We start from the raw sequence: 16,879 nt of genomic DNA on the forward strand, positions 1-16,879 counted from the left end.
TAAGTCTCCAACTAAATTTTTTTTTTTGTCTTGTTTTCCTCATCGTCATTAGGATAATTTGACTGATCAGATCTTCCAGAACGCTGAGACGCTACTAAAGAAGCTGGGAACCAGGGACAACGTAAAGGTATTTTATTAATTGCTGTGTGCCCCTTTGCTCTACTGTTCAATTTGATCCAATGAGATAAAAGTTTAATGATCTCTGAGGTAAAATTATGCAGGTGCAGTTTACATTTTTGGGGAGGAATGCTGGTGATCAAGAGAAACAGGACGTGAGCAGAGACAGTGAAGGGGCAAACCCACCTAAAACTGGTCTACTCACCTTTTTACTTGTGCAATTTACTTAATTATAAATTAAGATGCCTATATAATTACTTTCCCATAAAAGTCAGGAGAGAGAGAGAGGTTAATATTGACACCTTGGATTATGAGTAGATTGCTATAAAGTTAGGATATTGCATGATGGTTCAGTATATTAATGCGAATACTCTTTACTGTACCTTTTGCAGGTATTGCAAAAGGGTGTGCAGTGACTTAAAATGCAGTGTCAAGCTTACGATATAATTAACGTTGACTACATCAGTGGTGGAAGAAGTGCACAGATCCTTTATAGTACTTAAGTAAAGGTACCAGTACAATAATCTAAAAATATTCCATTACAAGTAGAAGTCCTGTGTTTAGTAAAAATACAGAAATATTTTCAGCAATATTGTTAATACTGACACAGTTATTTTAAAAGAGCATTTTACTGTTGTAGCTGCTCAAGCTGACTCTAACAAGGCAGACATCTGAAACGAGGCACAGGGCCCCAACGAGACACTGTTTTTTGTAAGGTTGGGAACCACTGGTTTAATCTTTAACAATGGGTTATTATAATCACTTTTTTTATTTTTATAAAATCTTTATCTGAGGAGTAACTAACGCTAACGAGTAACTATAGCTGTTGAATAAAAATAGTGGGCACCTCAGAATTATATTTAAGTATATAACGTGTAATTGTATTTAGTTACTTTCCTCCATTTGTATTAAATGTTAAAGTTAATATCAATACAAATATCTCAGGCTCATATATCTCATATTGAGAATAGAGTTCTGCTCCTCCCCAAAACAAGTTGATGTTTAAAGTAGTTTCCAAAGTGGAAATGCAAATGTTGCTTGCCATCATAGCTACTCATTTTTTGTTCCCTCTATACCACCCCCTTATGCATTTAGCAGCCAACCTTGTGCTCTTTATTCTCTACCTATCTTGAATACATCCAAGGATATTTTAGCTGAAGACCTTACAGAAACTACGGGCTGAAGAAAAAATAAGAGGGAAAATCATATCAATTTTGGTCGATCTGTCTATCTGAGATACAGCGAGAACAGAAAGAGAAAGAGACAAATGTATCTCTGTGTGTGTGTGCACATCTGTCTGTGTACTTGAGTTTCTCCATATCCTTCTCGTTGATGCAGTGTTGTGTTAGCCTGACACTCAAACGCCATCCACTCTTAATTAGCGCTGCACTATCAGCGGGGAGTCCTCTCTCACTCCCACTCTCTTTCATCCATTATTTTTCTTTTACACCCTAGCAGCCACAGACTCAGAGAGTCTCTTGCATTAAAAGTCTTTGCAGCTCACGTGCTACGCCACATAGGGATTTGGCATTCATTGTAGGCCTTCTTCTGTTAAATGAAAAAGCAATGTTGGTCGGCTCTATCTACAAAATGTTTGAGAGATTATTTGACCCCTCTCTCTTCAGAGCGCCTTTTGTGCACTAGGTGGACAAAAATCAATAGTATCTTTCACTCTAATCATCACAAGACAGAGACACACACACACACACACACACACAAAAATACAGAATAAAAAAATTAATGGGACCATGCACAGTAGCCCAACAGTAGTCCATCTCCTCTTGGTGTCTCGACTATCGGTGCTTGGCGCCGCCCAGGACAGTTGTGATTGGTTTAAAAAAAAATACAAACAAGTCAGTGTTTTTTTCTCCAATCCCAAAATAGATAGGTGCTGTAGCCAGACCATACTCCTACACTGACACAGTGCTGTAGAGATAGGTCTGGCAATGCAAGACTAGCCCAACAGTTACACTGTATGTGCGTCTTCAAATGGCAACAGCATTTCATCACTGCCCAAGCTTTCTCCATTTCTTCAGCTGTGGAAAAAACAAGGTTTTATAAGTGATTTGACTACTTTTTGGTGGCCTTATTGGTGGTACACAGCTCTTAAGAGCTCTTCGCAACAGCTGTTTGTAACAACCCAGCTGTTAGAACTAGCGTACAGATTCTGTCCAATCATTCTTTTTTACCTTTCTGTGCTTCTTTTCCTGTGATATAGATGCGAACAAAGCCAGAAAAACTCAGTAGTTCAGGTCCAACTGTCTTGGTTAACCTTATGAAAAAAGACATTCATCTCAGAATTTATCTTTTTGAAAAGTGTTTTCTTTCATAACCTGCATGTTAAATCTTTCTCCATTATCTGTCCACAGCCAACTGAATCAGTGACAGATGTAGTTGCTACGTGACATCTAAAGCAAACGCAAAGCCCCTAAATGCTGTTCTCAGTGTTGATGCTTTTCTCAACCTTTGCAGGTGTGGTTCTACAACCAGGCATGGCACGGCATGGTGTCCTTCCTTAGTGTGGCCAACAACGCCATCCTGAGGGGAAATCTGCCGGCAGGACAGGATCCCCGGCAGTATGGCATCTCTGTGTCCAATCACCCCCTCAACCTCACCAAGGAGCAGCTCACCTCTATAGCCATGTGAGTCATCAGACCAAAAAAAAGGGGTTAAAGGGAAGATGCTGCTGTGCTTTAGCTTTGTGGAGCAAAGGAGCAACTTGAAAATTCCTTGCTGTTAGTCATTATTACTGTATATCCCATGTGCCTCATAATGGTCCAGGTCAGAGAAAACAGGGTAGGAACACAGACTTTAAATGTCACATATAATGCTATTTATAAATGTTACCAAGATAGTTAGCGTAAAATGCTGACAACATGCAGTATGGTGTTAGCATAAAATGCTGACTACATTCAGTATTTTGTATAACACCTGTACGGTAAAAGAAATGTTCTATAGTGGTTACACTAAAAAGTATATTATGCTGCAATTATTTCAGAAAACTGCATCTCCACTTTCCTCCTCCTCTACTTTCTGGAATACGACATTACATTTTTCTCTTGCTTGCTGATTTTCTGACCATGCATCATGAGATGCAGAGGAGAGAGACTGATGTTGACTGGGGAACTGAGATAATTAAAGCAGAGTGAGAGGGACAGAGCAATGGAGTGGGAGAAAGAAAAGCAGAGACAGCAAAGACAAAGGGAGAACAGATGAGTAAGAGACAATACAATGGAAAGCGTAAGACAGATAGATAGATGAGGGATTTGTATGAGTATGCACAGATTCATAGACCCATGGGAGCCCCTTATGAGGCTATACCATTTTTTCTCTCATGCTTTATCCCAGGGCTAGCAGAGAGCAGCTCCCCATGAGAGTCAGAGATTAATCACGTGCTAAATCACAACATACGGATCTAACTGCTCTGTGTGTACTGTGTACTGTTTTGTTTTTTGTGATTATGTGGTTATTTTGAGCTGGTGTGTACTCCCCAACAGTATCTGTTGTTGATGGCGTGCATTTAGTCTGTTCAGAGATTGTCATCAGCCGGGATCAACACTTTTAATGGAAGAAGTTGAAATACATCCCACTGCAGCAAATTGCGTTACAGCGTCATAACCACAACTCAACAGTGGCTGCTACCAATCCTCACATAGTAGCGGTTTACTTCCATATTCTACAGTTGCTCCGATCCTCAGTCAGGTATTTATGTAGTGACCAGGTGCTGAAGACAGCCCTGAGTTAGAGAGGGAGACTGCACCAGGGTTAGGAGATAATTACGATGGCCTTCCTATGGTAGATTCAGGATGAGCCTATTGTGTGACTACTTTAATTTATGAACTCTGATTTCCAGATTAGCTTGCACGCTTCTTCATTGTTGAATAAGTCTGCAGGTTGGAGACAAGAATGGGGGAAAAAAATGGGCGGCAGAGACTTCTTGAGCAGATGGAATAAGGTTGCTTAAAGAGGCTGTACTCGAAACACGGAAAAAAAGGGGGCTGGGATATCCTTCACACGGCTCTACAGACCGTTCCCCAATTTGTGAGATATCAAAGATATAAAGAAGCTTGGATTACAACACACAGAGGGAGTGTGTCTTCATTCTCTGCTCAGGGCGCCATTACTCCACTATATCTTTACGTAGCAAATATTTGTTTGCTGCTATATTAATGTCCTGAATTGAGTACAAAATCTTTTAAAGCGCCACAATATTTTTCATATGAACAATGAATCAAATGACAATGTGTAAGATGAAAAATGTTAAGCACATAAAGAATTGTCACAAACTCTGCCCTTCCTCTCAGCCTTTTAGCTTATTGTTTTGGTTTAAGACCTGCAAATTATATACCTATCAACACATCTGTCAGCAGTAGTATCAGTCAGCTTTTTTTCTTGTGAAAAACCTCTGATAAAACACTTCTATGCTACTTGTCCAGCTCCTACAGATGAAGTTAATGACCAGCTAGTGAATAAAGTCAAACATCAAGCAGCTAAAGACCCAGATCTTTTTAACAGAAGTTTGTGAAGATTCCTATGTATCTCTGGAACTGCTAGATGTGCAATTAGGACAATTTTTGCTAACAAGTTTGCTATAACAATGTTATAAAGCGATTACATGATGCTGTTTTTTCACTTGTTCTGCTTCCCCCAGGTGGCCAACAAAACTCCAGTGCTATTTTAAGTAGTTTGCATAATTCATGAATTGTTGTTTGAAGGGGATAATTTGCTTGCCAACATCCCAAGTAAAGTCCCTGAATTACAGAGAGCGAAGGAAGCCACTGACTTCCACCAATTCCAAAAAGTGTCTCCCTGTCCTGCAGAAATCGAAAATCTAAAATATTAAGGGAAAATCTGCCTTAAAAATTAATTTATATTTCTGAATTGATACTTCCTTCACGTCATGGAGAGACACTTGCCGTTCTATGAATAATAACTCATCACCAATGACTTGTTCCCTCACCAGATTTTTGACACCAAAATTGCACTGCACCATCTAATTTGAAGTGACACTCCCCTCTAGTGCTCTTCACAACTAATTTCAATGCAAGTGATGTCATGAGCCACAAAATTGTGAAAGTATGCCGATGAAAAGAAAGGTGATGCATACACCCATCGAAATTACCCCTTCACTCCTGCGAGGTCTCTGTGCTTCATCTGCATTAAAAAGAGGGCCTTCCAATTTTCTCTATCATCTTCAGAAATGTCAGACTATATGTATATTTTGTTAATTGCTCAGGGATATCAATTTGGCAACTGACAAAATACTTCTGCTCTTCCACCCTGTTGAATGTGATGTGTAATTTGGTTACAATCAGCAAATTAATATTGTTTCCGATTTGTGCACGCTATCTGTAAAAATATCCCATTTAAAAGTCATATACGGTTGAGCTATTAAATTAATTGCAACAAGCTTCTATCCTAATTGAAATGGTTCTCTACTTTATCTACATAATACAAATGACAACCCGAATGTTGTGCCAGGAGCTTCAGATTCGATAATTATCTCCTGCTTTCAGCCCCCCTACACTTCAACATTTAAGGCTGTGCCCTGCAGCCCTCGTCATTAAAAAAACTTAAAGGAAAGCAATACATCCTGTAAAGCTGTACTCCCACTGCTCAGCTTTCTTGCTCTTTCATTATTAGTTAATTAGCAGATTGCTTGTCCTCTTCTTCACAGCAATTAGCCAGCTTCAAGCATTCAGGGTTAGATCATTCACAGCTTTGTCCCCTACATTATCTTTCCACCCAACAGAGCACACAGCCCTTTAAAACCTGTTGAAATGTAAGCTAACACCCACTGCGGTAAATTATTTTATATTTATGTGTTCTAATTGCATCTGGTTGGCGATGATAAATACAGCCTTGTAGCCACGCAGGGTAACTTATTTAATATGCTAATTACACAGCAGGAAGTCATGTGAGAGATTATCGTGGGCTGAGGGTGAGGATGATGGTGGGGGTTAAAAGAATACACCCCAGTTTTATCCAATGCTAATTGAGCAGACACGGCGGAGGGCATTTTCAGTGCTAGGATGGCATAAAATGAAGATATACGACAGTGAAACGAAGGTCAGCATGTCGGAGGAGAAAGGGACAATTTGTTTCTAACATAAATTAAGGAGACTTATAGTTATAAATGAGAAATCTGGTCAAGATTTTAAAATGTTCTCCTCTAATTCGTCACTACCTGTTGACTGTTGACTCTGTTAGTTATACAGATAATTTTTGTAGGTGTAACAAAATTAGTTTAAATGCTTCCTTACATTGCAAAGGAATACATGTAGTGTGTTTGTTGCAGTACTAGAAATTAGCCAAATACCTTAGAACACGTGTCAAACTCGAGGCCCGTGGCCCCCTCACAAGTTTTTATCCGGCTCGCATATCAATTTAGGTTCACAATAAATGTTGACCTGCCTAGTTGTGCGCCAAACCAAAAAAGACGGGAAACAGTTTTTTCAAACTGTAATCACACTCAGAGCAGAATTTGGCAGATTTGCTGACTTTGAGACCTGTTGTTGTGAGTCGGCTGTGTGGTAGCCTGCTTTTAAAAAATATTTTATAATTATTTTGCTTGATTTGCTAAACTCTGTGTTGGCTAAGTAACTTTTTTGCTGACTTTTTTAGGGCTTTATGTCGACAAAATGTCGGGGAAAGCAAAAAAAAAAAAGGCAAAAACTTTGGAGAAAGCCACAAAAAAGTTGTAAAAATCAACAAAAATGTTAAAAAATGCGACAAAAATTCCGAAAAATTTCACACAAAAAAAGCAACATGCAGTAATACAGACAAAAATATTTTACTTTTTCAGTGAAATAAAAGCATCTCAATAAACCATTTATTATTTGGCCCTTGATGTGATTCTTATTTTCCAGTTTGGCCCTTAGCGAAACTGAGTTTGACACACCTGCCTTAGAATCTCTTCACATTTATTTAGTCAACACTTTTTCCACAGCGCATTGTTCAGTCTGCCATCTCCAAACTTTTCTATTGTTCTCATGGACGCCGGTGTGATGATTATTAATACCTTTTGGCCTTGTGAATGTTGGCGAAGGAAGTAAATGTAAATACTGTGGTATACTGTACAGTGATAACTAGTGCCCTCTGAAATTGAAAATGAAGTGAGCCAGTATTACATTCAAATGCAGTGAATATCACATTCCAGCTTTAATCAACTTCATTTGAAGCATTAGACCATGTAATTTAGATTTCATTTTAGTTCTGTATTTCATAAAGATATCTCATATTCCAATTCATGTTCACAGTTTGATCCAAAGCACCTTACAGTACCCTGAGGTAAGGGCTTACATTTAGCTTATGTAAACGTAGTGGAAACGGTAAAATAATCCAAATTAACTGTGTTTTAATTAAAGAATTTCCTTCTTTGTGGCAATGTTTTGTTCAAATATAATCAATAAGGATATTTTGAAACCCAAAATGCATCATCTACATCTGAGTCTTAAACATTTTGTACAGAGTTTCATGGAAACTCCTATTTTCACATATCCGTGTTTCTTTTTCAATATCCTCGTACACACTAATAGCTCTCCAGTCAACTTCCTGTTTGCTGTGCTCCATTCAATCATAGGGCCACAACCTCCACCGACTTGGTGGTGTCCATCTGCGTTATCTTTGCCATGTCCTTCATCCCTGCCAGTTTTGTCCTCTTCCTCATCCAAGAGAGGGTAAACAAAGCCAAGCATCTACAATTTGTCAGTGGAGTTAACCCAACGGTCTACTGGTTGGCCAATTTTGCCTGGGACATGGTAAGTACCTGCTTCATCAGGATGCTGCATCACCTCATAATTGGTCATAATTTCTTACAATTTAGCATGGCCACTTATTTGCATGCTGAATAAAATCTAGGTAAAAACTATAAGACATGTATTATAATGTGACTCCTCCAACTCAACTTTCAGTGCCAAAGGCCTCATTTTAACCTACTTTGATGATCTTCTCCTGTGCTATCCTGAATATTTTTTCCCACCTAAGGCTGTATGTAAAAAAAAAAACATCCACTGTAATTGATAATGTAGCTTTGACACTGCTGGCTTCTGGGAAAAAGCTTCACCGGAGCAATGGTTATTTTCTGAGGCGTAATTATTGACACCGGCTGCCCCCCCTGGTTACACTCAACAGGCTTACCGGCAGTTTCCCTGAGGCAGAATGGAAGTAAACATTTTATCAGGAAGCTTTTGTAAAGACAAGGCATCAGGACGCTCATCATTATGGTGCTGTGTGAGTGGAAGACAAATGTACCTAAGGAGCCACTCTAATGATTCTAGCCTGAAGCTCTCTGCATTAGTATACATGCCCTATCAACAGTAGATATTAAAAGGAATCCAGGTTGAAAAAAACCTTAATATTTCAGTGTCAACTTTGTATTTTAATATATTATATTAATTTGATCTATAGTATATCTTTTATTCACCCGTTGGAAAGCAGTGGATTTGTTTTTAAAGAGCTCTGCAGCCAAAGGGAATATTACACCTACAAGTAAAAAAAATGTTCAGCCTTCTTTTGATATTGGCTGGATTTAAACAAATATTAAATAATCATTGCTCAATTCAATGTATCATTGAGCGACCACTTGCCTCAAACACAAGAAACTCAGTTGTGTCTGTTATTCACCGAATTAATTTGAACATTAAAGAGGGATGTATCTGAGTGCTAATTATGTTACAGATTTCATCGTTTTACGTCCTTTCAGTCTGAAAAAAAATGACAAAATTATGCCTTGAAGTATTAATTTCTTAATCATACACTGACCATTTACTTTTAATGGAGATAGCTGCTTATTTTTGTCTTGCATGTTTTGTTTTTTCTGACAGTGTAACTACATCATCCCATGCTTGATTGTGATTGTGATCTTCCTCTGCTTCCAACAAAAAGCTTATGTTTCACCTCCTAACCTGCCTGCTTTGATTCTGCTGCTTATTTTGTATGGGTAAGTACATTCTCAATACTTCCAATAGCACCTTAACTATCTTCTTCAAAGTATAATTTTCAGTCAGTTTAGGAATTATAGCAGGTTCCTATTCTTTGGTTTTAGTTGTTGGGTTACCCTTTTTGACACTTGGATCATGAATTGTTCCTTTTTAGATACTATTTAGATTGTCCTTTTTTCCACACTGTTCAACATCATCACATAATATACTGTATAATGTATTCTGCATTTGCTAGTTTTAGCACTGAATATAGGCTACAGTCCGACCACACTTACAGTATATTTAATGAAAAATGTAAATGCAGATAGGAAGAAATGATCATACTTTACCAGACATAAGTTCTAAGTTGAGAAAATTAGATCTTCATGGTACATCATCTATAGTAGATAAAATAAAATGTATGGGTATCTGCTACTGTGCACTATTCCAAGCAAAATGTGCAGCACATTCATTGAAGCTGATTCATTTTAAGTAGGTAGCGTGCCATGGTGGTGATCAGAGCATGAGTGCAATGTACTGGCTGTGTGCATCATTATCTGTCTAAGTTAATGATGTGTATGAAGTAGATAGTTATGGGTCGCACAATGTCAAAAAAGTAAAAGAATATATTTATAATATAAAATATTTTTATTTTTTGCCTGCATGCCAAATGATTATACTGAACTAATATATAAAATGTTATTTGAGGTTGTTTTACTGCTTCAGTGACACTTAGAGCAGGACCTTGCTTCTACTACCTCTAATACAGAACTTGAACTACTGCAGGCCAAAGCGTAGGTGGTATTTATTGTTCAGCAGTGTTTTATGGGTCACTTACTGAGCATTCAAATGATCAGAAGAGTCTGGTGGGTGATGCCATGAAACAGTACAACTGACTTGGTAATCTGCATTTATGAATTGAAAACGGCATTCATTCTCCTAACGTTAAATTGGCCACAGATTTCACATAAACCCTGGTGTTGAGTGTAATGAGTGATTGTCCTCACGCTGTGTTTTTCTAAGTACTTTTGTTTTATTTTGGACTTTGTCTATTTCAGTGGTATTGCTAAATGTGGTCAGGGGATCCTTGTTTGCCCTCCCGCACTGTTCGTGTGACAGTGTCTTGTTTTCTGTAGGTGGTCCATCACCCCCATGATGTACCCCGCCTCCTTTATCTTCAGCGTGCCCAGCACAGCCTACGTAGTGCTGACCTGCATCAACCTCTTCATTGGTATTAACGGCAGCATAGCCACCTTTGTTATGGAGCTCATTAATGATGATGTAAGTGGCAGACACACACACACACACACACACATATACTGTACATGTATTCTGGAATGGATGAGAAAAACAAATGACTCAAATACATGTATGCACAATTCTAACACCGTGGAAGACACACTTCCTTTGAAACAGCAGACACAGACATTCACGCTCCCATAGAGTAGCTTTATAAAAAATATATTTGGACGCTATAGCAGTGGATGGCTAATTGACTTGAATCCTTGATAAATGCTCTATTTTTCGAAGCAAAGGCTTCCTTATGCATGTGAGTGGAGTGTGTACCCACCTGGTATAAATGTTAATGTATTTTCTTTATCCTCTCAAGGATTTTTCAAAGAAGCTATTTTCACTATTCTCTTTTAATGTTTAAACGATTGGTGAGTATTGAGTATTCTGAGGACTTTCCTCATCAATCTTTCAGCATGTGTTCATTTTCACTGCAAGCTGCTACAGACTCGGTGGAATCATAAGACAAACACACCAAAAAAGACCTGTATAAGAAATGGAAAGCGAAGGATGTTGACTGTCAGTCATTTCACTTTTGATTAGAATTTAAATTACATTTCATTAAAAGAAAAAGAAGAGAGAAATAGGCCTTTTCTGACTGTACAATTTATGTCACAGCCAGAGCTCTCAACAGGACCTTGGTGCCTTAGAGGTGGTGGTGATTGAGAAAAGTATCTACTGTACTTTACTTGTCTTGGTGTCTTTTTCATTTGTTCTCTGAACTAAACGTGTCTAATTTCACTTGTCGACTTAATTTTTATTTGCATGATTAGCATTAATCACCTACTTTGGGATATTTTTTCATTTTATATTTTTAGCCTTGTGCCGATCAGTCATTCCTCGTCGACAGATGCAATGTCCTTTCGCTCTATGACGAGTTGCTCATCCATCTGATGCTTCGTCAGAATGTCTCCCACAGCTCTGAGCCGACACTTCAGATGGAGCGTAATGTTGTCTGAAAGACTTTGCCTCTGCGCACTCTGTCCTCTCCGACGTGCCTGTTTCTGATTTGATGTTTCCTCTGGCGCCGCTCGGCTATGGCATGGGATGTTTCCGGTCTCCTAACGAGGTTGCCTCATTTGCATTGTGATTCCATTATCTACAACATTCATTATTAGTTTGTATTTCTCGGCTGGCGAGTCTACTCTCAAACAATGTCATTGTTGCCATTTAGTTGTCTCTGCATTCACTTTATTTATAGACACAGTGTTAGAGCAGCATATTACTCATAAATGGTGCCATTGGTAATAATTTAATGAATAGCATGGTGCCCACTGGCAGTGTAAAGGGACGGATTTATTGCGCTCTTCTCTTCTCCAAAGCATTAGGGAGAGAGATAGTGTTTCTCTGAGACTTGACAGGCTAAGAGGTCCATGGTAATTCTGCTAATCTGACTTGATTTAACAGCTGATAAGGGGACCTGATGGGTCGACATCAATCAACAAATGTTACAACTCTCTAGGTTTCCATGTGTCCCCAGTTCAGAGCAGATATCTCTAGGGAACAGACTCTTCACAAAATAGCTAGCGTAGATACAACAGTGCCCCAGTGTGCCCCACTTAGGCAGAAAGGGTAGATCTCACACATGACAGCTCAATCCAGTCTTCCCCTATTGCGACTTCTACAGTTTCAAAGCTTTGTCTCATCATTTGTAGACTCGTCAGCGGTGGCATTACTTAAACAATGGCGCTCAAAAGTAAAGCTACAGGCTTCAATCTGTTCTCTGTTTTCAAGCACGGGGTGAACCTAGATCCCTTTTGGGCATAGTACTATTTTTCCAAGAGTGGAAACAGAGCTGCAGTGTTACAGGCTCGGTGCCCCAGTTTTGTCTCGAGACCAATGGGAGATTTTCTTCCCCTCAGGACTGTCCAGCTCCCTGTGGATTGCATCAATCCCAGCCTGCCTTGTATGCTTGAAGCAGTGTCTGAGTCAATGCCTCCACCACGTGCCACTCAGAGATAACCACGGGCACAGATAGATTTTTCAGGATAAACATAGTGTGGCCAGGTCCTACCTACCTCATGTAGTGTAATTGGAGTGAACTGTGTGAAGTCCAGCATCCTTTATTGGCAGGGTGTTTAAGACAGGACACTAAAGGTGAATACGGTACACACACACACATATATATATATATATATATATATATATATAAATGTGCAAATGAGGTATTATCTAATTAAATATGCACTCATTTGCAATGCATACATTTCCAGAACAGAACATTAGATAAAGCCAGGTTCATATATCAGAAAATATTTTCAACAGCCATAGAAAAATCCATTTTCACCATGTTTTTTAGGAATAAGATGTTCTTTAAATCTAGCTATGAATGATATATGAATATACCCCTCTGTACAAACCATCAGAATACAGATAGAATGGAGGAAGACAAGATTTGGAAGCCAAATAGTCCAAAATCTCAAAATTGGCCAGTGCATTTAAAAAACAATGTTCTTGCCTGCCGTGTTTGGCCTTAAAATAGCCATTAAAGACACATACATACATAACAGAAGCATCGGGTCCTGCTGACTCAGTCTAGTTTTTTTTCCACCCTTTTTTTTAAAATAACAAATTTAGCTAGTGTTGTCCCAGACGAAGAATTTACATTGTCGAATCAGATTCATCAAGTCTTGCCTATCGAACACTGCTGTGCTCCTGTGTCTTACTTTGGATCATCCTTTACTATTTCAAAGTGCACCCACATTGAAAAGATTTTCTTTTCCCAGATATTTTCAGTTAAAGGTTTGAATCCCTGCCGCCAAGATTCTCCTCCATGGGTCACGGATCATAGAGAGTGAAACTTAAATCAGTCATGGGGCGGTTGGATTTTTTCACGCACAAAGATTTATTAAAAGCTTCTTTCTTTGCACATAGTTATTTACAGCATTATATGTTGATATTTATATCATAAAAAACCTTAATCTCTCACATTTGGTTGTGATAATGTTATAGGTAATGTTCCTGATAAATAAACAATAAATAAATAATATGCTGTATATTAACTTATTGGGTAGTTAAACATATGTAAAATCCGACATTGAGCACCCCCATTTAGCCAACATGGCATGATCCTCATTTCATACCGCCTCTGCAAAGATTCGACTGTGAGATTGGCAGTTGAATCAGGCTCCTTCGATCGAAGCATCAAATATTCGACTATTCAGGGTCACCCCTAAATTTAGCTGCAACTTCCATAACAATTCTTGAACTTGGTGGTTGAAAGCGCTCCTGCCTTTTCACAAGAACTATGTAAAGTAGCTTAAAAAAACATGAGTATCGTCTGCAAAAAAAAAATCTAACTCGACTGTTTGAGCCATATATTGTCTCTGTCTGCTCTCATTGTGATTCCCAGCATTATGAATGAAGCCGCGCTGTGGGAATAAGCACAAGTAGCCATATGGGTCAGATATGCGCCTCGCAGACTGTACCACCTTCAAAACAATTAGAAAATGATTTATGGGCATATAGCACAAACTTAAGGAGGAAAATTGTCCAGCTTTTCATCATCTCCGACTAGGAGCCTCTTAGACCTTCTTGATGAAGACCCAGTCAGAAGGAGATGTGTGATTTCATGTATTGATCTCAAATTAGGTCTCTTTCTTCACACTCCTTTGCTAGATAGATGGGCAGCATTCAGCCAAGGTCATAGCTGTTTGTTTATTCAACTTTCTTTATCTCATTCAAAAAATCCCAAGATGTGTGTATGTATGTGTGTGTGTGTGTGTGTGTGTGTGTGTGTGTGTGTGTGTGTGTGTATTATTATTATTGTTATTATTTTTTTTATGTGTGTGTGTGTGTGAGTGTGTGTGTGTGTGTGAATGTGTTGTAGAAATACAATTAAAACTGTTACTGGAGCTGTAAATTAATGTTCCTAAACACATCTCAGCTCCCCTTAGTATGAGCTGTTATAATAATTGGACATAATAAATTGCATGATCTGAAACAAATTATTCTGATTTGATGAATGGAATACATTTTTTAAATGCTCTCCCTTATTTCATTCTTAGCTATGAATTGTGATTGCAGTTCTTTTTATCCTTTATCTTAAAGCAAACATGTAAATATAGATTAAAAGGAGTGATGAATTATTGTTGGAGATATTGGCGAACATCAAGTTTGATTAGACATTATGATCTATAAGGCCTTTTCATCACGCTCTGATATCTGCCATAGAAAAACTAGGCCAGTGACTACCTACTCATTTAAAGAAAATCATCTCACCATATGCATGTGCTTACTTTTGATCTTGAACAATACTGTATGTTGATTGCTTTCTTCTTTATGACATAGAAGCACTCGTATGATGTCTTTCTCCCACATAAAACTGATTGCATTATGAATGAAGCCGCGCTGTGGGAATAAGCACAAGTAGCCATATGGGTCAGATATGCGCCTCGCAGACTGTACCACCTTCAAAACAATTAGAAAATGATTTATGGGCATATAGCACAAACTTAAGGAGGAAAATTGTCCAGCTTTTCATCATCTCCGACTAAGAGCCTCTTAGACCTTCTTGATGAAGACCCAGTCAGAAGGAGATGTGTGATTTCATGTATTGATCTCAAATTAGGTCTCTTTCTTCACACTCCTTTGCTAGATAGATGGGCAGCATTCAGCCAAGGTCATAGCTGTTTGTTTATTCTACTTTCTTTATCTCATTCAACAAATCCCAAGGTGTGTGTGTGTGTGTGTGTGTGTGTGTGTGTGTGTGTGTGTGTGTGTGTGTGTGTGTGTGTGTGTGTGTGTGTGTGTGTGTGTGTGTGTGTGTGTGTGTGTAGACATTTACATATGGGTTAATGTCATGCTCTTGTTTCAAAAAAATCTTTTTTTTAATCTAGCTAGCTTACTGTAATGGCAAACACATCAGGCAGAAGTCAACCTAATAAACTGGTTCTAGAAATACAATTAAAACTGTTACTGGAGCTGTAAATTAATGTTCCTAAACACATCTCAGCTCCCCTTAGTATGAGCTGTTATAATAATTGGACATAATAAATTGCATGATCTGAAACAAATTATTCTGATTTGATGAATGGAATACATTTTTTAAATGCTCTCCCTTATTTCATTCTTAGCTATGAATTGTGATTGCAGTTCTTTTTATCCTTTATCTTAAAGCAAACATGTAAATATAGATTAAAAGGAGTGATGAATTATTGTTGGAGACATTGGCGAACATCAAGTTTGATTAGACATTATGATCTATAAGGCCTTTTCATCACGCTCTGATATCTGCCATAGAAAAACTAGGCCAGTGACTACCTACTCATTTAAAGAAAATCATCTCACCATATGCATGTGCTTACTTTTGATCTTGAACAATACTGTATGTTGATTGCTTTCTTCTTTATGACATAGAAGCACTCGTATGATGTCTTTCTCCCACATAAAACTGATTGGTTTTTATTGTTTCGCTGCATAAATGTTTATTTTAGACTATCCAAGATTGGGTTGAGCCAAAGGGACTTGGCATTCAAGATATCCGCATACTGTAGCTCTTCAGCTTTAATTTGGAGCTACTGTACAGTTGTAGCTTTGTCACCTTTCTGATCAGATTTGGGCATGCCTTCTCTTCAAGGATCATGTGGAAGAAGCGATCAAACAAAGTGTGACAGGTTAAAGGAATAGTTCAACATTTTGGGAACTACGAGTTAGATGAGAAGATCAATAACACTTTTATGTCTGCCTGCTAAATATGGAACCGGTAGGGGATTAGCTTAGCATAGCATTAAGACTGGAAACAGTTAACCTGGCTCTGTCTAAAGATAACTCACACTCACTAGTTACTATTATCTTTTTTTTCTGTACAAAAACGGAAGGGTAAAATAGACAATTTAGACCCAGCCGGATTATTTCTTGGACCAGTTTCTAGGCACCCGGCAGAAACTCCAGAAAGTTACTAACACAAGATAAAACATATTAAGTAGTGGACTTTAGGGGTGCTGGTTGGTGGATTGTATTACCTTTAGACAGAGCCAGCCAGATGTTTCCACCCGTTTGCAGTCTTTATGCTAAACTAAGCTAACCGGGTGCTGGCTCTGACATGGTAGTGGTATCAATCTTCTCAGTTAACTTTCTGCAAGAAAGCAAATGAGCATATTTTCCCAAATGTTGAACTATTTATTTAAAAAGTAATCAAAGATCCAGTAAAGTTACTTATATCTTTAAATCTGGCATTTGGATTGTTGGTGGGGTTTTTTTGTTTGTTTTTTAAAGCTGACAGGCCTCATGCACTCATCCTCAACTGCTAATTGAATGCCTACTCAGTGAAACTCATAAATCACAGAGCACCCATGAATAAATTCTGCAACAACAATGGCCATCATCTGGAAATCTTGCACACAGCTTTTACAAAATGCACTGCCACCCCCGCCTCGTGTATTCTATGCTCGGGCTCGCCCAAAAACAGAAATGATGAATTTATGGTCTTCCTGCTTGTATGCAAGAGCTTTGAAGACTATGCTACAATGAAGCAGAATGCATAATGCATGAACTTGCTTCTGAACGCCATGCAGTGCCAAACGTCATATTTTCTCTTCCCTCGTGCCTTT

At 38.4% G+C, this 16,879-nt stretch overlaps 1 protein-coding gene across 1 annotated transcript in view; it reads left to right on the forward strand.

Moving 5' to 3' along the window:
- LOC120573270 (phospholipid-transporting ATPase ABCA1-like) overlaps window positions 1-16,879 on the forward strand; it is a 168,971-nt gene that overhangs the window by 110,605 nt on the left and 41,487 nt on the right. Inside the window, exons 35-39 of the mRNA XM_039822907.1 lie at window positions 53-127; window positions 2,590-2,759; window positions 7,700-7,877; window positions 8,943-9,058; window positions 10,175-10,319. Of these exons, the coding sequence (XP_039678841.1) occupies window positions 53-127; window positions 2,590-2,759; window positions 7,700-7,877; window positions 8,943-9,058; window positions 10,175-10,319 (684 nt within the window). The remainder of the gene's footprint in view (window positions 1-52; window positions 128-2,589; window positions 2,760-7,699; window positions 7,878-8,942; window positions 9,059-10,174; window positions 10,320-16,879) is intronic.

Source organism: Perca fluviatilis, chromosome 14 (genome assembly GCF_010015445.1).
Source record: "Perca fluviatilis chromosome 14, GENO_Pfluv_1.0, whole genome shotgun sequence".
NCBI lineage: Eukaryota > Metazoa > Chordata > Actinopteri > Perciformes > Percidae > Perca > Perca fluviatilis.